Below are 24,308 nucleotides of genomic sequence, written 5' to 3'. Positions count from 1 at the left end.
CACAGAAACTACAGCGCAGATACCCAAGCGACGCAATCTGTTTGTTTCCAAGCAACTTATGGCATAAATGTCATTCCCGTTTACACAAACCAAAAGGGCATGTTGTTTTAGATTATATTTGTATAATTTTATATCGATTAAACCGGAAGATGGTTGTTTTTAGTGTAAGGAGCGTTCATAAGAGGCGTTATGTTATTCTCTTCTTAAGTCTCGCTGGCTTTATTATTTACCGTCACTTTGGGTAAGACACAATTTTGCACTTTTATCTAGTGTTCAAAATGTTTTATGTTTGTATGTTGTATAATAAATGCAATGAAAATTCAGTATTTTTAAACAACTTATGCATAGAAATTTGGAAGTGTAAGTTTAATCTTTTGCCTAATACTGCAACGTTTGTAAAAAAAATTCTACTTTAAGAAAAAAATATTTTATAGGTTATTACTGTTATAAAACTACAATACAACTATCTAACGTTAAATATATTGTTTATTATATTATATTATATTACATTATACATTTTTATAAGTATGTGTGATTCCCTGGGAATCGATCCCATAACCTTTGCTCTGTTAACACAATGCACCAACTGACAGGAATTTATATTACAGTATATTATTTTATACTACATTTTAATGTTATATGCTATATGTTTCTCTTGATATGTGGCCAGAGGTCACCTAGGAAAACTAAGGATAAACCGGGCCATGGGCATGATGGTAAACTCATCCCAGTTCACCCTTGGAGGAGAGCAGTTCCGTATTTTGGGGGGCTCTTTTCACTACTTCCGTGTTCCCAGAGCCTACTGGAAAGATCGGATGATGAAGATGAAAGCCTGTGGCCTTAACACCCTCACTGTGTAAGTCTAAAATAAGACATAATTTAGGATGCTAATGGTCAATGGGAAGAGCTGACCACTGATCAGTCTGTATTTACCCTGCAGTGATGTGCCATGGTCTCTCCATCAGCCGGAGAAAGAAGAATTCCGTTTCCAAGGTGGCTTGGATTTAGAGTAAGAATTCCACCTGATTCCCATACGTGACAACACTAACACTGATCCACATATTAGAATGTGAGAACCTTCCAGGATTCTAAATATGTGGATCACGTTTGTTTAAACTAAACTGTTAGACATGAGATGTAAAACAAACATCTTAGAGAGCTCCTGTTGCAGTTCCCCTGACAGTAATGTTGGTTTGCGGCTGTCAGCAGGGACGCTCCTTGTCTTGTTTCATACTGGTGTCATTATCCAGGTTTGAAACTCTACTGAGGATACACCATTAAAGACACTCTTTCATAACAACACAAACCGTTCATCCAGCTTAAAGCTTTTACATTATTAGATCAAAATTTATAGACACTTGAATAACAAGGCTTTTAAGTGCCATTTTATTACAAATGCTAAGATACCATGTGATCACTTATAAAATCGATGAACTGATGGTTTCAGAAAGTTGTCCCTTTGAGATACTACAATTCTTTATTTAACTCCAGTATATTATTGCAACCCACAGAGCTTTTCTTCACATGGCTGCTGAAGCGGGGCTCTGGGTCATTTTACGTCCAGGACCATACATAGGCTCAGATCTTGACCTTGGAGGACTGCCTAGGTGATTTTGATGTTTCTTTATTACGCAATAGCATGTCATGATTCCTCCATTGATATATGAGGGACCGGGGCTAGTTGTCACACAGGGAACAAAATTTAAAATATAAAACAATGATTGCACAATACATGCTGTAAAAATAATTTTAAAAGATGGATAATGTAAAATGTAATCAACAATTTAATTGGTTAACTGTACAGAACCTTCACATTAACTGTAATAGATTTAACAAGACATTAAATATAATTTTGCAATAATATAAAAGTAATGCAAAATATATGATTTTTGTATAGGTTAAATAATTACAATACATTTTACAGTAAAAATCTCTTTAATGTTCAGCAAGAAAATACATGTACTTTCTTTTACAGTAAATTTAATTCAAATAATTTATATGTGTAAGTAAAAAAACTCAATGTAAAATTTATAATGATAAACATTCCCATTATGTCCTGCATGACTCTTTACATTTTAAAATATTATTAGGAAACTGTTTCACAACAGATTTTTTTACCATCTCAAATCCCCTGTCTCTGTATAGTTGGCTTTTACGTGATAAAGAGATGATGCTGAGAAGTACTTACCCAGGATTCCTAGCAGCTGTAGATGTATATTTTAACAAGCTCATTCCCAAAGTAGTGCCTTTCCAGGTAGGATTCCTTTAAACAGTATCCCATGTGCTTAACAACACTGTTTCTACAGTTACTTACCACAAAATGGCCAGTAAAATTCCATAATTTTCTTTTCCAGTTCATTACTGTAATATGCATTGCATTACGGGTATTAACATTTAATTTACAGTGATTTACTGTATGTTTTGAACTTGCGGTAGACTGCTGTAAAACAACAGTAGTAGTGCTACTGTAGTTGAATAAAATAGTGTTATAAAAGCATATAAAATGGAAAAATAAAATATATCTATGAAATGAAATACATTTTATTTGTTATGCTTTTAGCAGAGAAGCACATTTCAAAATGTGAATAGTTTTTCAGCAGTGTAAATAATTTATTGAGAATTGTAGAAAGAGATTATGGATAAATGCTTGACCGTCAAATTTGAATTTGACCTCCAGACTTCAAAACACTAGTGACGCCAAGATTTTGCTCCTCGGAGTGTTGGGAGAATGACAGAAGGGGCTACTTGGGGAGTGAAGCAAGTAATTTTCATCAAGTTACTCTGTAGCACTGTGGTAGTGTTACGGACCTATGACAAGGGTGACCTGGGTTCAAATCCCCTTCAAGGTAATATTTTTTAAAAACACGTTTACAGTAAATGGAACTGCGGTAAAACCATCATACTGTAAAAAACATGTACAGTTATGGCACTGTGATGAGGCAGTTACAGTAACTCACTAGCAACACATTGCCGGTGAGTTACCGCATATATACAATAAAAAGTTTAACAGTGAAGGGTTTTGTATCTTTTACACTGTCCTCTTTGTTGTTAGTTTAAGAAAGGTGGACCTATCATTGCTGTCCAAGTGGAGAACAAATATGGATCTTATGCAAGAGATGGCAACTACATGTCATTTATTAAAGAGGTACAGACTGATATTTCACACTTGGGTGCAGTGGCGACCGGTGACTTCTTTTTTTGAGGGCGCTCAATGCGAAGTTGTAATTTCAAAGTATGTTGTGCGTGTCGAGTGATCCTGTGTGCATCAAGTGTCTTGTCAAAATAAGTGCCTGCTGCCGACGCGTCTAAAGGGTTTATGATAAACGAGACGCTCGCGTTTGCCAGATTCTCGCATAATCTCATGCGTAATCAGAGTTTACTGTTAAGGCAGTGTCTTGTGTGTATTTGGTGAACGTGAGCGTCTTTTTTATCATAAACAGTTTTGACGCGTGTGCAGCAGGAACTTATTTTGACAAAACACGTGACGCACACACACTGTAAAAAAATTCCATAGAAATTGCAATGTTACTGCAGCTGGGTTGCCGGTAATTTACCGTAGATTTCAATTTATGTTATTTACTGGCAAGAGTTTGTTCAAAGTTAAATACATTTGAAATATTAACAAGTCTTTATCTTTACAGAAAAAAACTATACAATAACAGCCTCATGCAAAGCATTCTGGGAACCAGAAATCATCATCAACCTTTTTCTGTTTTTTGCTTCAGATTTTTTCCCAGAATGTTTTGCTTGATGCTGTTTTTGTTTTGTTTTACTCTATAAAGACAAAGACCTGCAAATGTTCAACGTTCATTTAACTTTGAACAAAATGTTGCCAGCAAAAAACACACATTCAAATCTACGGTAAGTCACCGGCAACCCAGCTGCAATTTCTACGGAATTTTTTTTACAGTGCAGGATCACTCGACACTCCGAACATATTTTGAAAACACAAGCAACACACATGACACTCCGAACACATATTTTGAATTTGCGCCCCTCATATGAGCAGTCACGAGCCACCACTTCTTTGGTGTCATATTAAAATGTAGCCTATATTATTTATTACTTTGTTTAAAATCTGAGCATGTATCATGTAGTTGTTTTATTAACAGCTTGCTGTGGTTCCTGTCAGGCTCTTCTGGAACGAGGCATCAGGGAACTTCTCCTGACATCAGACAACCACGAGGGCCTGAAATACGGTGGAATCAAAGGAGGTACAAACAGGGCCGTTTCTAGGCATAGGCAAACCAGGCAGTCGCCTATGGCACCACTGGCTGCAGAGGTCACCAAAGAGCGCATACATTTTGACTTCTGCATCATTGATTTGAATGAGTAAAAAATTAGCACTGCACTGCAATGAAAGTTTTATCACCAGTTTTTTAAGACCACAACCTGCTTTCCTCTGTTTTTAACACATATGTTCAAACATATTTTTATTTGAAGTAAATAACCACAAATTGACTCTTCTCACCATAATAACAATAGTATTTTATTGTTATAAAACTATGGAAATCTGCTAAAATTATGGTGCCAATAGGGGTGCAGTTGGGGGGTTCCCAATAGAGGTTTTGCCTAGGGCGTAGAAACAGTCCAAACACTGTAAATCATATTAAAAAACATTTGTATTTAATTTTTTCTCCATCACAGCTTTAAGAGCTCTGAATCTTCAGAAAATGAATCTGGATGACATCAAATATCTGAAAACCGTCCAGGTATCTGTCTGTGTGTCTGTATATTCATTAAATAAAGTAAATTCACATTTTATTTTGAATGCTTTCCAACCTCATTCCAAATTAATTCAGAAAATGAATTCACATTCTCATTTAAAACGGTAAATGGAGCGATGCTTAAATTGTTTAAAAGTAAAAAAAAAAGAAATGACTTTTTAATGTACGTGTATGAAGCCCAACAGTCCTACGCTGATAATGGAGCTCTGGACGGGACGTTGTGATGGCTGGGGTGGTCTACACCATAGTTTCCCTGCGGAGGGTGAGATGTTATCACTTGGCACATTTTTATTCTGAGAAATAGTACATTTGTTGATTTATTCTCCGCTTAATCTGCGCTTAATCTCCTTATCCGTTTATATGTGTGTATATATATATCTCCCAAGGGTTTTTCCCTCCTAGGACTTTTTTTATTTCCTCGGCTAAACAACCCGGGGTTTTAGTTTTTTTTCTCCTAGGGGTTTTTTTACCCCGGGGAGGTAGCCTGCTTGGGCTTAACTTAGCTTCTTCTTCTAGACGTTACATTAGTAATACGCTCGCTCATAATGTCGAGTCATAGCCGCAGCAAATTTGACTGCTTATGCTATTGTGTATTATGTTGTGCTATCTGTCGTTTTTCGGTGCTTTTACTGCTTCTATTAATGTAAAGCTGATTTGAAACAATTAAGTATTGTGAAAAGCGCTATATAAATAAAATCGAATTGAATTGAATTATTAAAACAGCATGCGCTTTTCCCAAAAAACCAAAGGAATTGATGTGAATATCTCTCTCTAACAGACCTGGTTGCCGTGGTTAGGGAGGTACTGAGACTTGGAATGTCCATCAACCTGTACATGTTTCACGGAGGGACAAACTTTGGCTTCATAAATGGAGCGTTGGCTAACCCCTCTTACAAGGCTCTCGTCTCAAGCTACGGTTTGTGTTTCTCATCTTGAAGGGATAGTTCACCCAAAAATGAACTTTCTGTCATCATTTACTCACCCAGGGTTCCCACACCTTAGTTAACTTCAAATATAAGAACCTTTCAAGGACTTTCCAGGTCTAATACCCTCAATGTCAAGGACTAAATGTGGGGACACATTTCAAGTTAGAGCAAGGTTACATCGTGTTACCTTTTAAGATACATTGTTACAGTTCCCTTTTGAGGGAACTCGTGCTGCATCACTGCGGTGACACTTTGGGGACACTTTTGGAGTAAATGACAGATTTTTGGGTGAACTATCCCTTTAATCTCAGTGTTAGGTTGGTATTGTTGTACTGCATGTAATACCCACAGCGTGGAGCTACAGTGGCACAACTAGTTGGTTACAAGCAGAGCCACTAAAAATACAAAAACATAATGTTTGTATTTGTTATTATAGTGGATAATGCAGTACTTTCTTTTCGCTGTCTCACAGATTATGATGCTCCTCTGTCAGAAGCTGGAGATTATACACCAAAGTTTCACCTCCTCAGAGATCTTCTGAGCACTTTTAACAGTTTGTTATGATTTTATTTATTTCAATTCTCCTTAATGTAAAACACATTTATAGTGAGAATGAAGCCTGGCTGTTTTTTGTGATCTTCAGGCGAAACGCTCCCTGAGATGCCGAGCCTCCGCTGGAAAGAAGCATATGAACCGGCCATTATGTTTCAGCATCTTTCACTGTGGGATGCACTGCCATATACATATGAGGTAAGTTGTTCACTTTTCAAGAAACACTGTTATTTGTTAAAGTAATAGTCTACTCATTTTCAATACTAAAATATGTTATTACCTTAACTAAGAATTGTTGATACATCCCTCTATCATCTGTGTGCGTGCACGTAAGCGCTGGAGCGCGCTGCGCCGCTTCGATAGCATTTATTCATTCAATGCTACCATTTAGAGATAAAGTTAGAAGTGACCAAACACGTCAACGTTTTTCCTATTTAAGACGAGTAGTTATACGAGCAAGTTTGGTGGTACAAAATAAAACGTAGCGCTTTTCTAAGCGGATTTAAAAGAGGAACTATATTTTATGGCGTAATAGCACTTTTGGGAGTACTTCGACTCGGTGCAGTAACACCCTCCCTCTCCCATTATGAGAGGGAGAAGGGGAGCGGACTTTTCAGGCGAGTCAAAGTACTCCCAAAAGTGCTATTACGCCATAAAATATAGTTCCTCTTTTAAATCCGCTTAGAAAAGCGCTACGTTTTATTTTGTACCACCAAACTTGCTCGTATAACTACTCGTCTTAAATAGGAAAAACGTTGATGTGTTTGGTCACTTTTAACTTTATCTCTAAATGGTACCATTGAATGAATGGGGCTAAGCTAAATGCTAAAGAAGCGTCACAGCGCGCTCCAGCGCCCACGCGCACGCACACAGACGACAGAGGGATGCATCAACAACTCCCAGCCAAGGCAACAACACATTTCAACATTGAAAATGAGTAGACTATTCCTTCAAGCTTTCATACAAACACCTAAGGAAAAATACTCTCTGTTGGCAATTGTAAAGGTGTTTTTCTTTCTTGCTAGGCGATGGTATAATTTTATATTTTAATATATACAATTATTTGTAGCATTGTGTGGAAATATAACATTGATATATTTAATATTGAATATTCACACATATACACATATTTGGTGCTCAGGATCCATTTTTCCCGCAGCCTTTCAAATCCCAGATTCCTGTGAATATGGAGAATCTCCCTGTGAATAATGGCAACGGTCAGGCATATGGATATACTCTCTATGAGACCATCATCACCACAGGAGGCTTTTTAAAATCAGGAAACAACATCCAAGACAGAGCGCTGGTAATTGCCGCTATTATGTATGAATATGTATCCACTCTAAATGCATTTTAGTAAATACGTTTTTTTTTTTCCATAGGTGTTTGTGAACCAAAGTTTCATTGGCATTTTTTACCACAGAAATTTGGAATTAGCCGTTTCTGATGAAAAGGTATAATATTTTATCTATCATAATCATTTAAAAGAGATTTAAATGATGATATTCCACTCAAAGTGCTACAAATGGTGATGACACAGAAGAACCACTTATTATAGGCTAAATGATGCTACACTCCTAAAAATAAAGGTGCTTTACTCTGCCATAGAAGAACCTTTTTTGTCTAAGGGGCCAATCACACCACACATGTTTATGGCAGTTGCCTTTTTTGAATGCGTTTTTTGTCGCCTGCCGCAGCACGCGTTTTGAAAGGGGCACTGAGAGCGGAAAAGCGTCCGACATGATTCGCGTCTTTCCATTGTCCAATCAGAGGGGATATGCGAGCCTTCCGTTGTGGTGATTGAAGTTTACAGTAATTTGCAGTGGAGTCCGGTGACTTCTTTTTTCGAGGGCGCACGATGCGAAGTTCATCACATGTATGTAGCCCATCATGTATTTGGTTCCTTTTTTTTTAATATGTGTTCTGCGCTTTGAGAGATCCTGTGTGCATCACGTGTCTTGTCAAAATAAGTGCCTGCTGCAGATGCGTCTAAAGGGTTTAATATTTGATTTTACAGGACAGCTGCCTCAGTCGTTGCCAACAAATATAAAAAGCCACGCCGCACTGCTATTTTTTAAAGTGACCAAAAAAAGACACTGCGGCACGCCTTGCAGTTTCAAGCGTTTAAAACGCGTTTGGTGTGCCCCTAAATGTTTCTGTAAAGAACCTTTAATATTTCTGTTTTTCTTTGGTTCTTTAAAGCAACACTATGTAGTTTCCATGTAAAAATGACTTACAGCTCCCCCATGTGGTTGAAAAGCGCAACAGTGCCTGGTATCAGACACTCTTCTGCAGGCAGGGGGAGGGGTGGGGCTGTGTTTCCTACCCTCGACCGCCACTTTCAGAGTGTGCTTGTAGCAGCTAGGAGGCTGCTCAGGTTGCAGCAACAGTACAATTTGTCCAGTTAAAAGTTGTTCTATCACTGAAATAATTTTAGAGACATTATTTAAAGATAAAAAAACTACATAGTGTTGCTTTAAGGAACCAAAAATTGATGGCATTGTTCCTCAAATCTTACCCTGGAGGTCCGGAGCACATCAAGGTTGGAGCTAAACTCTGCAATCCTCCAGACCGCCAGGGTAAGATTTGAGGAACCCTGCCATAGAAGAACCATTTTTGGTTCCTCAAAGAACCATTTAGTCAAGATTTGGAAAAGGGGGTTCTATAAACCCTTTTACAGCTCATGTGATCAAATAGCCTGCGCCTGCATTTAGGCAACAGAAGTGGTGTTATTCCCCATTGGTTCTAACATGGTTGCAACTCAGAAAGTTTATTCAAACGGTTTCCCAGCATCAAAATGTCTGGTTGTTGCGTTTGGTTGCACTAATATAATATACTAATATACGTATGTATCTGGCAACTTTATTTTTGGCCATCTGCTAACGTCTTCTATCCACTCCACTATAGTACACGGATCTGGTAGCTGTGTTGGAAAAGATGATAGTCAACTTTTTAAAATAACTTTCTTTGTCTTTGTTGCTTTACGGCTTATTCTTGCCATACTTCCGTTGCCTAAATGCGCGCGCATACGCTGCCAGGTCATCATTGTGTATAGACAGTAAAAGGGTCTATGGCATTGCTTTGAAGAACCTATTAAGCACATTTGTTTTTAAGAACATGCTTTTAAGCAGAAAGGTTCTTTGGATGTTAAAGGTTCTTTATGGAATCATACAGCCAAAAATTTTTGTTCTATGGCATCGTGAAGCATCTTTATTTTCAAGAGCATGAGAGATCATCTGATTTTATTGGGGTTCTGTAGGGGAAACGAACTCTGAGCCTGTTGGTGGAGAACTGTGGCCGTGTGCACTACGGTAAAGACATGGATGATCAGCGCAAAGGTAAAATAGCATATCTTCATGATAAACTACAATCTTAGGGGGCGTGCACACCAAAAGCGTCTGAAAACGCCTGGAGGACGCCGAATGCCAGCTGTTTTTTCAGCTGAGCACTTTGGTAGCTGTGATACTTCTGCTTTATTTATTAGTCGTTGTACGATGCGCCGGTTGGTTGATGTGGTAATGTCCCGCCCCTCCTCCATTGTGATTGGATGGCCGGGTGAGAACTGACATTGACGAGCGGAGCTTTTCACCCAAAGTTGAATATTTTTCAACTTTAGGCACTAGTGCTGAAAAACTGCCGAGTGCCTGTTTTCAGGGCAAAAAAAAAAATCGCTAGCTGCTGGCTTTTTTGAAAAACACCGAGCTTTTATTGGAAACAATTGAAAACATACACTGGCCGCGGGCATAAAAGCTTTGGTGTGCACACCCCCTTAAACATAAAGGTGCTTCACAATGCCATAGATTAGAAGAACAATTTTTGACTGAAAAAGTACCCCGGTTATAAACGGGTGATTCTCACGAAAACTTGGTTTTAAAAATGTCAAGCATGAAAATGTAAAAATTGCTTAAATTTACTTTTTTCCCACCAGACATTGAAAAACAAAGTCTGGAGTAAATGGGAACATTAATTTAAAAACATTTACTTATCATTTAACACTTTTTGTAACATAATTTAAAAAATTAGGCCTAAAAAATCTCATTACCGCAACAGTCAGAAAACATCAACAATGACATATTTTCAAAATGACATGACAAACCTGAAAGAACATATTTGGAGATTCTGCACATGCATTTAAAATCAAAGTATTATGCTTCTATTAATTAAATTAACATTTAATAAGCATCTGTTGCGGTAATGATAATCAAAACGTCGTACAAGCATTCTGACAAGACAATATTTCAAATTAACTGTAAAAAAATGATCTTACATGGTAGCCATCTTGAAGTAACTGGTCAATGTGCTTGTTCACTCTAAATCAAACTTTATTAAAATTCTGTATGTGTGCTTAAACTGTTCTCAAAAAGTGTTGCGGAGGATGAGAACATCAGGCACGGACACATCATTTTCCTAATTTTTCTTTATTATTATTATACATGAATATTCAGTAAATATTTTTTCTGTCATCTAAAGTAGTCTAGCAAAACATCAATTTTTTTTTTCTTAATATTTCTGTGTTAATTTGATTAAATTAAAACATAACGCATGTTCAAACACAGCCGGACAAATTGCGGTAATGAGAATTTCAGCAGAAAATGAGATAAAATTTACAATTATAAATTCTTATGTTGAAATCACACATTGTGCAAGGTAGAACACAGTAGTGTGTTAATTCTGATGCTTTTTAATGTTACTATATTACACATTTTAAAGCTAAAATCATTAGTGCCGTGGTGTTTCAATGGTTTCGTGAGAATCACCCAAACACATGCATGGTTTAATAAATTAATACTGAAATTAGCAATATGAATGTGAAAATAAACACAGTACAAATGTCGTACTTTTAATAAACTTGAAAAATCTTTAATCCGAGGCATTTTGTTTTTCATCACATGACGTCAAATGGTTGCAATAAAGCTCATTCTATTAACGCTACAGCGAGGTAAACGTATTAAACAAGTATTCAATCAGTAAACTATAAAATAATGTGAAACAGAAGAAAAGAGTTATAAATGCACACAGAATCAGGTGGCGATATTTAGTCTGCATTTAATTAAAAATACAGCATCAGATCTTCTGTAGAGCCCTTTCACAGAAAGTAACATAAATGAAGAATAATACAGAAAACATACTAATAAAAAAAGATCAAAATAAAGGCGATCTGAGAGGAAAGAATGTGTAGGTGGGAAATAAAAAATTCTCACATAAAAACTATAATAGATACCATAGTATTTACTATAGTAAACTGTAGTAATATTTCACAACATTACACGTCATCACTTCAGAACTCGAAACATAATGGCAGCCTCCATAGGTTAAAATGAGTATTACATGTTGGGTTTCTTGAAGTAATGAAATTAATTAACGTGTTTATATCAATTCACTTTAATAGTTGAAAGCAAATATAAAGTATTAAAGCACGTATAAAAAGTCTTTACAGTCAGGGTACCTTTTAAGGAACCAAAAATGGTTCTTCTATGGCATCGCTGTGAAAAACCTTTTAAGCACCATTATTGTAAACAAATAAATAAAATTTCTGTCTGTTTTTGCATTGATTATCGAGGTTTTCTGTAGATGAAACACATTACAACCAACACTATCATCATATTGAATATTTATTTTCAGGCATTGTCGGGGACATTTTATTCAATAATGTGCCACTTCGAGATTTCACAATCTACAGTCTGGATATGACATCAGATTTCTTTGACAGGTTTGTATTATAAAACTATTAATCTTACAATGATATGAAAGAACATGAACATAATTGAATTATTTACAAAATTCATTACAAAATCATTTTCAGATTGTACAGTGCACCTTGGAAGATCCCCCCCAAAAAACCAAGCTTCCCTGGATTTTTCCAGGGCAGGATATTTGTGAACGGCTATCCCAGTGACACGTTCATCAAATTGACGGTTCAGTATTTAAAAATTAAAATGCCAAGAACACAATTTTTGTGAATTTCCTAAAAGCATTATTGATGACATTATTGTTCTGATGCAGGGCTGGAGTAAAGGTGTCGTCTTTATTAACGGCCAGAACATTGGACGCTATTGGGAGGCTGGACCGCAGCAGGCTCTGTTTCTGCCAGGGCCGTTCCTTAACAGTGGAATGAACCAGGTCAGCTAATACAAAACATTTGTCTTTTTGTTACTTCTGTCGATGAAGAACCGGAAAGGTCTGTACAGCAATCTAGATTGTCAGGTCTCATTTGTTTTTAGCTGTAAGTTTTTGCATGTCAATGCTGAAGTCAGTGCACACTTATTTATAATCTAGAATATAAGTGAATGATCGATTCATTGTCCTTTAACAGGTCATTGTGTTTGAAGAAGCCGAAGGGGATTTTAAAATCCATTTTGAAGATTCACCCGATCTGGGAATGGCAGTTGATATTTAACAAAGAGGTTTTATACAATGGGGACTATCAAGCATCACAGAAACAGTTTTCAGAAGTCATTGGTTTTAATGAAGACGTTTTTGTATTCTAAACATGGCTTTGCACTCCATGACATTTGTAACTTTTTTACTTTTTAAGATATTTATTATTATTTGCATTAAAATTTGAGTCTGTGTGAGTGTGTATTTGTGTGTATGATAGCTTTGTGTGTTAGAAAAAACAAATTTATATACATTGTTGATTGTCTGTATAATGTATTAGATGTGACTCTGAAATTTAAATTAAAATCTTTTATTTCTTTTCGTATATTGTGGCATTTTTTACAAATGACTTATCTGTGTGCTACTTCCGTTTTATTGCGACTTTAATGCTCACTTTGTATATAAAAACTTGTTACAAGTGACCTTTCACAAAGACCCACCCCCTTTTGCTATGTGGCACATAACATATGTGTTGTGATTGGTCAGGCCACCTGTCAATAAAACTCTCAGGGAAAACATTAGCGGGCCTAACATAGACCCGGCGCAATGCGCGACGCAAGTGTCTTTTGCTAGTTTTAACCCGGCGCAATTATGATTTTCATGTTTAGCGCCAAGTCGTTTAAATAGAAAATGCATTTGCACCCAATTTTGCGCCCATGGGCCTTCTGGTCTGAAAACGAGGTGTGTTCAGGTGCATTGTTGGCGCATTTCTATTTTGCGGCAACTAAAATAGACTACACCATTGACAGACTAAAACCTGGTCTAAAGTCAATGGCGCAATATTGTTTTTGTTATTTAATGAGCGTGTTAGTAATATGCGCTTTTTAAATATGAAAAATTAAAGGATTCAAATGTAAAAGATTATTATTGAGTCTCTTGGACATAAATGAGGACGGATTATGAGACAAAGAAATTAAATTAGCAAAAGTACATTCGGACACACACATATTGTGCGTTGTGGTTTTAGACAATGTGCTTAGATCATTAAAATAGGGCCCTAGGTCGCCTCACTGATGACAACGATCATGTGCGTTTCATGTTTCGGACCTTTCAGTTCCAATAATACACATTATAAATTAACGTTTTTAACCATAATACATTATATTGTATAAAGTAATAAAATTAAAATTAAAAAAGCGAAAGACCAAACTCAAGTGGGAATTTAAATAATATTTTCGGGTATACAGTGTAAGCAGCAATTAAAATATTCTATATAAAGTGTTTCTGGTTGTAACTTGTTATTAAAAGGTTTGTTTTTTACAAATTCACCATCTAATTCACTTCATTCTCAAAAAAAGGAAACGGCGCAAATGTCACTAAGGCAAGCACTTGACGACTTCGTCTTTAACTTCTCCCTCGACTGCAAGCAGCAAACCTCGCCGATCGTTCTGCCCAGCGTCGCATGAACTCAAACACACCTATTTACACAGTCAAGGTTATGACTAACAAAAAACACTGTACAGTGAAATAAATATTTCTATTCTAACTGTATCTGAACTCTACACAAGACACCAAATATACTTCATACAGAAGTTTTCTTGAACATCTTTAGCTCTTTCCCCGCCATTGACGAGTTTACACGCTCTACCCAACTTATAAAACCCAGAAGTATTCCCTTAGGGCAAATAGTTCAAACTCTGTGTATGTTTCGAGGATCACTCTATATCTGATATCTATCAAAAGTCCTTCACAAAATTATTGCTCAAAATTCTTTTTTTTTTGTTGAAGAAACCGACCCATATTTGACAGGTGATAAAAATGTAACAAATGAAGGTAGGATGAAACAGGGTTGTTTTTTAAGTAGAGGCTCTGTTCTTTCATTTGATATATTGTATGTTTATATATTTAAAGAAAAACATTTTCTGGAAAGCATTAAACTTTTGTTAAAATCATAAAAAATTATGCCGCTGGCTGGCAACTTTTTTTAAAGACCCTGGCGGGGAAAGAGTTAACCGGAGAGTCCTGCAGCTCACGACAGAGCTGTCAGTTTCCTTCAAGCCATATTTAGGATATAGTTTAAAGCTTTAGAGGAAAGACTGTCCGTGTACAAAGGAGAATAAAGTGCTGAAGTGATGAGAACTGCTATTCAGACTATGGTCAAATACTAAATCCAATGCATCTCTAATGAGGTGCAACGTAAACATTTACAGTTTTATTGCTACCGTTGCAGAACTTGTAATACTAGCCATGTTTCTATCACCATTACTTTATGCACATTTTTAAGTAATGCATCAAAAACAAGTCATAGAGTTGGCAAATTTCGAATAAAAATCACTTAATTCGCAAAAAAGTTTTTTCGTTCGCTTAAGGTGATTTTTTAAGAGTAAATGCAAATAATGGGTGATGGTAACGCATTTGCCGAATAAATTCTGACATAGCGAACATTAAACCCATGGGACCATCTAGCTGTTTCCGCTGTCACTTTCTTTATCATATATGGTGCTTGATGTCATCTTAATGCCCTTGCTGCTAGTGCCTGTATCAAAAATGCTGCATTCCTTCTTCTGTGCACAGCATTCAGTTTGGCAATTACAAGCTGCATTGCTAATAAATAAATAACTTCCCCCATCATGACTAAAAGCAGTCCTGTCTCCATTTTCCAAGCGTGCCTTGTTTTGTTTACTGTTGGTTACCAATATCACCATCATTCACTCGCACAACTTGATGGAAACGCACCTAATTCACATTTGTTGGGTTTCTATGTTTGCGAATTTTGAAAAGATTTGCTTCACGTTTGATTGGAAACCCATCTACCGTCAAAAATACAGCATACATGCAGTTGATCATACTTCCACATTGGCGTCTGTAAATCCCTTTTTTCCTTCATTCACAAGCACAGGTCTTTCCGTCCTGGTGTGCCAAACCATCACCTGAAAAGAGAGAACTAACTAATTACTGTCATTAAAGTAAAATAAGTAATCATTCTCTGATGAGGTCAGCGAGACGGCTTGGTCGGATCATCTGTTAACACGCCCACTCCAAATGTCTGCTGCGAGTTCTAGTACTGAATGAAACACCCACTTTTCAATATCCAATCAATTAACAGTGGAAAACACAAGCCACACCCACTAGTTTCTTTGTGTCATATTTTGTTTCACTCGGAAATACGTCACACCAAGTCGATCACGGCTTTCTGTTCTTTAAGTGATTATCAAAATTAATGGACTGACCTTGGTGCAGTTGTCAGCTCTGGGTTCCAGATCAGACAGAGTAACCAGATCCTTTAACAGACTGCTCTCCTGATATCCTCCCTTTACTCCCTGAAGCTTAAAGTAGGCATGAGGTGTATCGAGAATGAGCTGTAGATTCACAGAAAACCCTGCCATGTCAATTGCGAAAGGTCGAAGAGGGTCAAACACCGTCCTCCAACCGACCACTTTACCCAGAGAGTTGACTTTGGGTGATTCATACCGAAGACCTCCGACAAATGCGACCGGCCAAACGGATACTTTGCGAGTCTTGCGCATCTGCCGTACATGCAAAAAGATAAAGATTAGAAAAAAACTACATTGCATACAAACTTCAGGAACAATTTAAGACTTACCTCTTCAAACAGCTCCAGGCTGTAGGTACTGTCATCATCTGCAAAGTAGACGACCCCTTTATGACCAGAGTTTGGGCTGATGGTAGTCCTGAGCCAGCGAAGAGCAAGGTTCCTCTGCTCTGTGCCACGCGGGATCCGTGAACCTTTGGTAGACCTTCGTACTTTGATGTTCCGAATTGTCTCAATGTTCAGGTGGGTGTAATTTAAACCTGAGAATCCCAGCAGGTTCGACACCAGAGCCGTCTTTCGCGCAGAGTCTTCCACAACCAACCAGTGAAGGTTGGGCACATGGAGGAGGGTGTTAGAAAGACGGGTTAACTCCGCCTTCTGGACGGGCCTACTGTAGGTTGGCGTTATTACGTAAAGAGTTGGCAGCGTGTCAGAGCAAGGTGGGAGGCGGCTGTATGTGCACCTCGTCCGGGTGACCTCCATGAATTTAGTGTTCTGGGTGATGCAGGATTCCTGAAGTCTGAAGTGTTGTGTGTGGGCTCTGCTGCTCGCAGACCTGTCATCTGTCAGGACAAAAGCGATCTGATTTAATCCTATAGGAACTATCAAAATATTAGAGGATCTTGATATCTTTAATATGGAGGAAGATCAAGTCAATGATTGAAATCAAACTTTGATGCACCTGACATCATTATTAGATTATGGGACTTTCACAGACAGGATCACAATTTTTATTTTTATTTAAATAGAAGTTTTGACATTCACAGTAAAGTTTTTGCCATTTAGGGGGCGTGAACACAAAGCATTTACGCCCGCGGCCGGCGTATGTATTCAATTGTTTCCAATGGAAGTGGGTTTTCAAGTTACCAATGGCAGGTTTTGTCTGTGCTGAGCACCGGCCCTCCGTGTTTTTTTTCCGCACTTAGCACTGATTTCCCAGAGTTGAATTTTTTTTAACTTTGGATAAAACCCTCAGCTCGCCAATGTCACTTTTTACTCGGCCATCCAATCACAGTTGAGGAGGGTTGGGAAAAAACAACCAACCGGAGGCACATCGTTCAACGACTGATAAACAAAGCAGATGTATCAAAGCAACAACAGCTGATAAAATATTCATTATCTATTATTATATTCTCATTTTGTCATTGGTATTACATTGTGTCATTGGTGTTAAACCAAGTTTTGGTGTTATGAATGTATTTTCTTGTACTTTCTAGTAATATTTTGTTGTTGATATGGGATGTTAGACATTTTTGATATTTTTGTCTTTGCATCAAAGCCTTTTTGGTTGAATATTTTTGTTTTTGTTGGTTTTAAAGAAAAAAGTCAAACTGAGAATCAAATAATTTCATACGATGCTGGGTAAAGATGAAGAATTTAATTAATCAAATATTAATAATCAATTATTTTTCTTGCTGTTATTCCTCTACTCAACCTTTAACTAAATACACAAGCTGTAATGAGAAAAAATATTTAGTATCAACATTAATGTTGTTTAAATCACAGGTAACACCAATGACAAATAAATGACTCATGGATTCTTTATTAAAATGTATTAAAAAGTTAAAAATAGATTAAGGTCCTCGTTTTGTGGATTCATAGATTTGACAAGTTAATTAATGCTATTAAAGAAGTTTTGTTTTGTTTTGTTTGAACCTTTGTTTTAAAGATTATCTTAAGTACTAAAGAAGATTTTTGGTATATTATGTACAAAACTAGTGTGTGAAGATAGGGCACTTTAAAGGGATTGTTCACCCAAAAATTAAAATGATTTAAATTACAACTCTAAAACTTTTTTATAAGAAAACACTGAACATGTGCAGCATAGCCGTTATAATTGGTTCTAGGCTAGCGATCCCTGTATTTACATAAAATTGTCTGGGCTAACCCCGGATGTCATTCAATGCTGGAAACACCCCTTACATCCGCCTGGCGTTTTCAGCCGGGTTTAAATGCTTTAGTGTACACACACACACACTTATTGTAATGCAAATTCAGTTACACCCTAGAGCAGTTACACCATAGTGCACTATAGTACAATATCACTTTATCAAGAACAATGTTATAGAGATTTTTCAGATCAATGATAGATGTTTAGCATTGACAAATATGTGTTTTAAAAGTTATACTATATTTGTTACTGTTTTTTTATTTGTAATACAGACTGATTTTAGATGCTCACAAACAAGAGAGTCGCTACTAGGCACCGTCAAAGTGTAAATGCAGACCTTTTAGCAATGAGACAAAAAAGATATTGCAGAGCATAATTGTCAGAATAATAAATTAGCATGTAATTTTATATAATTAGTCATTTTCATGTTAATAAATTCATGAAATTGCAGCTATTAGAGAAGAAAGTAACTAGCCTTTGTGTCCAAATGCTGACTGTCATTTAGAAATATTACTAAAACTTATTTAATGATAGAGACAAATATAAAAAATTGCACTAATGGGAACAATAACAATACCAATACACTTAGTATTAGTACAAAAATATATTTTGTAGCACATCAATTTAGTGTATATTTAGTAAAAAAAAAGTTAATTTGAGAACAGTTTTACCAGTTTTCATATATTAATAGTAAAAAACACTTATTAGATCAGTTTTACAGGAACACTGTGTGTACTGTACGTACATTTATATACTTGGCAGACACTTTTATCCAAAGTGACCAAATGTAACTTCAAGTCAAAAAGTAGGTCAAAAGTAGCTTTGGGGTCAAATGTGACCCCAAACATAAATAGAGGCTTTAAAATGTGTGAAACAGTTTGCTAAAATATACCCTGACCATATAAGATGAGTTTCGTATTTACCCCTCTGAGCTGAAAACAAAGAGTTGCCAGAATGTCGTTGCCAAAATGTGACAAGCAAAGTCCACGGAAAAGCAATCAATATAAGCGTAAGGATGTTTTTTCTCTTCCACATTTCCACTGTCAGATCTGTAATGAAGACAAAAACCAAACAAGTAATATTACTAAAAATCTTCTTCCTTCTCTTGATGAGACTAAAAAAACCTACTCCTAGATTTTCACATCCCTGCATTTTACAGAATCATTGAACGTGTATGTGAAAGATATGCACTGCAGTATGTAAATAGTAAAATAAGGACCAAGTGGATACACCCCCAATGTGTTGATGACAGAATAGATTTAAATATTTTAGATCTGTTTACATTACACAAACTCAACCAGACTTACTTTAACTACAGTGACTAAACAACCAATAGGTGTCTCTTTACTATATTGGGTGTGCATTCCAGCGTGGCATATTAATATTAAAATGTTACATTGGCTACCATGGAAAGCCAAATATTTGCTTACGTAGCACAGTTGAAACCAGGATATGTTAACAATCCCTCTTCATGACAATAAAACGCATAAATACCACATTAATGAAAGAAAGCATATTAGCATTTACATGAAACAACTGTTTACAGAAACAGCTAATAACCAGTTATACTTACATTCTGCATCTGCCTTGACATAACCATTTACAAACAGTATATATCAGTCAGATGTCCTACTGCTGGCATTTTGAGAGAGAGAGAAAGAGAGAGAGAGAGAGAGAGAGAGAGAGAGAGAGAGAGAGAGAGAGAGAGAGAGAGCTTCGGCTGGTCTGGTGTGAGCAGTACCAGTGGAGAGAAGAGAGGTCACCCCTCTAGAAGAATGTGTCCTCTCATTTTGACAACAAAGAATTCAATTGTGGATGCTGATGGGAGATGGCAGTGGAGACAAAGGCCATTCGTCAGAAACGTCACCAGCAAAAAAATTCTAAACATAAGGAAAATATTCCTTTGAGAAGGCACAATTGTTTCATTTATGCATGCATGTTTCAAAGTGGTTAGATTCTGTAAAGGCTAGATTTGTTTGGTCAACACAAAATTTCTTTCCTTAAATCATTTCAGCCCTCACTGGTAACGCTGCAAATGAATGTAAGAAAGAAGATTGATCAAAATCAGACAGCAAACAAACATTAAACTGTATTGGAGATAAGACAGTGAAAACCAAACTGAGATGGAAAATAACATCAGACTGTGGTGGAGATCAGAGTGTGCAATCAATCTGACAGTAAAATCAGACTACAGTAACTATACAGCAGTGAAATCAGACTGATGTGGCTATTAGATAGCGTAATCAGACTGAAGTGGCTATTAGAGAGCCAAATCAGACTGAGGTGGAAATTAGAGTACGAAATCGGACTGAGGTGGATATTAAAGAGGTGGGCTGAGGTGGATATTAGAGAGCAAAATCGGATTAAGGTGGATATTAAAGAGCAAAATCTAGCTGAGGGGGATATTAGAGAGCAAAATCGGACTGAGGTGGATATTAGAGAGCAAATTGGACTGAAGTGGATATTAGAGAGCAAATTGGACTGAGGTGAATATTAGAGAACGAAATCGGACTGAGGTGGATATTAGAGAGCAAAATCTGACTGAGGCGGATATTAGAGAGCCAAATCGGACTGAGGTTGATATTGGAGAGCAAAATCGGACTCAGGTGGATATTAGAGAGCGAAATCGGGCTGAGGTGGATATTAGAGAGCAAAATCGGGCTGAGGTGGATATTAGAGAGCAAAATCGGACTGAAGTGGATATTAGAGAGCAAATCGGACTGAAGTGGATATTAGAGAGCAAATCGGACTGAAGTGGATATTAGAGAGCAAATCGGACCGAGGTGGATATTAGAGAGCAAAATCTGACTGAGGTGGATATTAGCGAGCAAAATCGGACTGAGGTGGATATTAGAGAGCAAAATCGGACTGAGGTGGATATCAGAGAGCAAAATCGTTCTGAGGTGGATATTAGAAAGCAAAATCAGACTGAGGTGGACGTTAGAGAGCGTAATCAGACAAAGGTGGATATTAGAGAGCAAAATTAGACTGAGGTGGATATTAGAGAGCGAAATCGGACTGAGGTGCATATTAGAGAGCAAAATTGGACTGAGGTGGACATTAGAGAGCAAAATCGGACTGAGGTGGACATTATAGAGCAAAATCGGAATGAGGTGGATGTTAGAGAGCGTAATCAGACCAAGGTGGATATTAGAGAGCAAAATCTTACTAAGGTGGATATTAGAGAGCCAAATCAGACCGAGGTGGATATTAGAGAGTGAAATCAGACTGAGGTGGAAATTAGATAGCAAAATGAGGCTGTGGTGGATATTAGAAAGCGAAATCAGACTGAGGTGGATATTAAAGAGCAAAATCTAGCTGAGGTGGATATTAGAGAGCAAAATTGAACTGAGGTGGATATTAGAGAGCAAAATCAGACTGAGGTGGATATTAGAGAGCGTAATCAGACCGAGGTGGATATTAGGGAGCAAATCAGACCGAGGTGGATATTAAAGAGCAAAATTGAGCTGAGGGGGATATTAGATAGCGAAATCGGACTGAGGTGGATACTAAAGACCAAAATCTAGCTGAAATGGATATTAGAGAGCAAAATCATACCAAGGTGGATATTAGAGAGCGAAATCAGACCGAGGTGGATATTAGAGAACGTGATCAGACCAGGGTGGATATTAGAGAGCAAATCGGACTGAGGTGGGTATTAGAGAGCCAAATCGGACTGAGGTGGATATTAGAGAGCAAATCAGACTGAGGTGTATAGAATACAATAAGACTAAAGTTTCTATTAGAGAGCAAATCGGACTGAGGTGAATATTAGAGAATGAATTCAGACTGTGGTGGATATTAAAGATCTAATTGGACTGAGGTGGATAGAGTAAATTCAGTCTATTCAGGATAGAGTGAATTCAGTGGAAATATGCAGAGCGAAATCAGACTGAGATGGATATTAGAGAGCAAAATCAGACCGAAGAGGATATTAGAGGACGAAATCAGACCAAAGTGGATGTTAGAAAACAAAATTAGACTAAAATGGAGAAGAAAAGTTAAGCTGACTGATATGCAAATGAAACAATAAAATCAGACTGCGATGGAGATAAAATAGTGAAAAAAGAAAGATTTGCGAACCATTATTCCAGTTACAAAAAGAACCAGTTCATGAATACCAACTCTGCAATCTGAAAGTATGCATAATGACTGTTGCTATGACAACAAAGTGAACAAATCTGGAGGCAAATCGTATGAGGGGCAGACAATCACTACTCTTATTTTCCCTTTAATATAGATGTGTACTGATTATATGGTGCTTTACCTTCTGAATCCACAAACGATGTAAACACCGATGTTAACAATGTTAATGTTCTTTCTAGCTTTAAGTGGCTTTCGCATTTAAATCAATTAATTAGGTCAGTAAATGCAGTCCTTAACATGATATGACATTGAATTGATGCTATGAGATCCTGGGGCAGTTTGGCTGATGGTTGATGTATTGATGTTCTATCTTCTCTGTCCTCCTGATCTAATCGAACTGTCCCAATGCCTTCAGTCTGCAGAACACGAGCAGACAGGTCACGTGGTCCATATCACATCAAACTACAGTTTAATAAACTTATTGTAAAAAAAATGTAATTCATGCTGCGAAGTACCTACAACCTTCTTTTTTTATATCTAAATTAAATATCTAAATTAAATGAACCTCATTATTTCTGCAGTCACAAATGTAACATCACGCATTAAACATCAAGGCCAAAGGGTGCTAAAAACCAACACGTTTTTTTTAAGAGGTGCAAGACATTTCCTGAAAGCATCTCTTATTTATAACGGTTCTTAAATGATGTCTTATCATGAGGGTAAATCATAACTTACTTAAAATAAAACCGATACAAGGGAACTGAAAGAGGCATATTTATCTAAAATAAAATCCAGTAAAAAGCATAAGAAAAGTTATGCTTTTTAATTGTGTGTCATTACATGGTTTCTTATGATATCTTAGGTTGTTTTCACATATGTTGGTGCGCACCGTGGTGCGGCCTCAGAGCGCACCAAAATACATTGTATCATTTTTCAGTTAGTGCGGTCCGTGTTCACATATTATTTTTTTTACTGCACTCGAAATGCCGCACCGTACACCACGTGACAACGGTCAGCGCTGTCATTGGTCTCTGACAGCTCTTACCGTCTCATGACCACCCCCACGTTTCCACGACAACCAGCCTGACAGGGAGAGCGCAGCTATCAAGATGTGGAGATAAACGATGCACGTCTTTGCGAAGTTTCTTTGCTTTAACGCGAAATTGCGCAGCTGTTCTATTAAAGCCTTTCTCACGGAGCCGTTTGTTAAAAAAGCCCGTAATGTCACTATTTGTGTGTGGAAGACAGCAATGCATTTATACAATCATCAGCTCAAACGTAAAGGAGACAGAGAATCTCTGCAACGGACCAGGATTGGCTTGTTTGTTGTTAACCCACAATATAACACCCGGCTCACGTCACAACGGAAGCCCAGTGGCTCAAACATATGGAGAACTTCCTGTATTTGGTTCGGCCCGAGGTCCGGCAGTGTTCACACCACAGGTGGGTCGCACCAGAGTTCGGGGACAGCCGCTCCGAGACCACCTGTTTAGAGCGGTCTCGGAACGTCCGTTTAGTGCGCACCCGAGTGCGGCTGTTGTGTTCACACTGACCCAAACGCACCGTACTCGGAGCGACACGTCATTTGGGCCGACCTAAACAGTGTATATGTGAAAACACCCTTAATGTAAGTCAAATGACTGAACCATATTTTCTTTATCATTTGGAAGATTATTTGTCATTGTTTCTTGTATTTATTAATACTTGTGCAAAAAAATCATCAACGTTACCTCTGCACTTCCGTGTGTACTTTTGCAACTGCATGTATAATTAAAATATATTTTATATAGCAAAAACGTCAAATTATTAATGGCGTTTTATTATTTTATTATAGGAAAAATATCTTACCTGAATCATCTTTCACGTGAGGTAAAAATCTCTGTTATCTTGTTTGTCTTTCTTTTCTCTCAGCAAGCAAGAGAGATTTAGGGAATCTGACATACTGTTATATTTTACGGCAGGACACAGTCTGAATAAAACACTGTCTTTCTCGCGCGCGCGCCATATGAAACGTAAAAACTACAATGCCGATGACAGACCACAACCAAAAAGACAACCAGGTGCAGGTAAAGGATCATCTGACATTTACGTAATAATAAATGTATCTTATTCTGGTCACAATAAAACCGTAAGAAAACAGAACCCTTATAAAATGTACCAGCGCCATCTAGGGGTTTAGTGCAACCATCAGCGCCACATGAAATTATTTATACAATCATTAAAACATAAACTCCAATTACTCACCAAAACAAGTG

General features: G+C 37.2%; 2 protein-coding genes across 3 annotated transcripts; one reads left to right on the top strand and one right to left on the bottom strand.

Annotated features, from left to right (window-relative positions):
- The first annotated feature begins 14 nt into the window (after positions 1-14).
- On the top strand, positions 15-12,657 carry LOC129446650 (beta-galactosidase-1-like protein 2). Its single transcript, XM_055207850.2, has 19 exons — positions 15-241; positions 671-856; positions 941-1,009; positions 1,512-1,607; positions 2,146-2,254; positions 3,053-3,145; positions 4,133-4,214; positions 4,648-4,712; positions 4,905-4,989; positions 5,506-5,643; positions 6,126-6,206; positions 6,297-6,403; positions 7,365-7,511; positions 7,588-7,659; positions 9,465-9,543; positions 11,828-11,915; positions 12,009-12,120; positions 12,209-12,325; positions 12,519-12,657. Exons 1-19 carry the CDS (start codon positions 150-152, stop codon positions 12,600-12,602), a joined length of 1,902 nt encoding a protein of 633 aa, XP_055063825.2. The 5' UTR covers positions 15-149; the 3' UTR covers positions 12,603-12,657.
- b3gat1b (beta-1,3-glucuronyltransferase 1 (glucuronosyltransferase P) b) lies at positions 11,805-24,228 on the bottom strand. Of its 2 annotated transcripts, XM_055207852.2 has the most exons (6): positions 23,902-24,228; positions 19,541-19,847; positions 18,891-19,016; positions 16,128-16,639; positions 15,754-16,050; positions 11,805-15,453 (listed from the first exon to the last, which is right to left on the bottom strand). In XM_055207852.2, the coding sequence occupies exons 3-6, from the start codon at positions 19,000-19,002 to the stop codon at positions 15,367-15,369; spliced, it is 1,008 nt and encodes a 335-aa protein (XP_055063827.2). In that variant the 5' UTR covers positions 19,003-19,016; positions 19,541-19,847; positions 23,902-24,228; the 3' UTR covers positions 11,805-15,366. The 2 variants fall into 2 exon arrangements, with proteins under 2 accessions (XP_055063827.2, XP_055063826.2); XM_055207851.2 differs by lacking the exons at positions 19,541-19,847; positions 23,902-24,228 and having other exon boundaries at positions 18,891-19,298.
- Between the last annotated feature and the right edge of the window lie 80 nt (positions 24,229-24,308).

Source organism: Misgurnus anguillicaudatus, chromosome 12 (assembly GCF_027580225.2).
Source record: "Misgurnus anguillicaudatus chromosome 12, ASM2758022v2, whole genome shotgun sequence".
NCBI classification, from domain to species: domain Eukaryota; kingdom Metazoa; phylum Chordata; class Actinopteri; order Cypriniformes; family Cobitidae; genus Misgurnus; species Misgurnus anguillicaudatus.
This window is presented reverse-complemented; position numbering and strand designations above follow the sequence as displayed.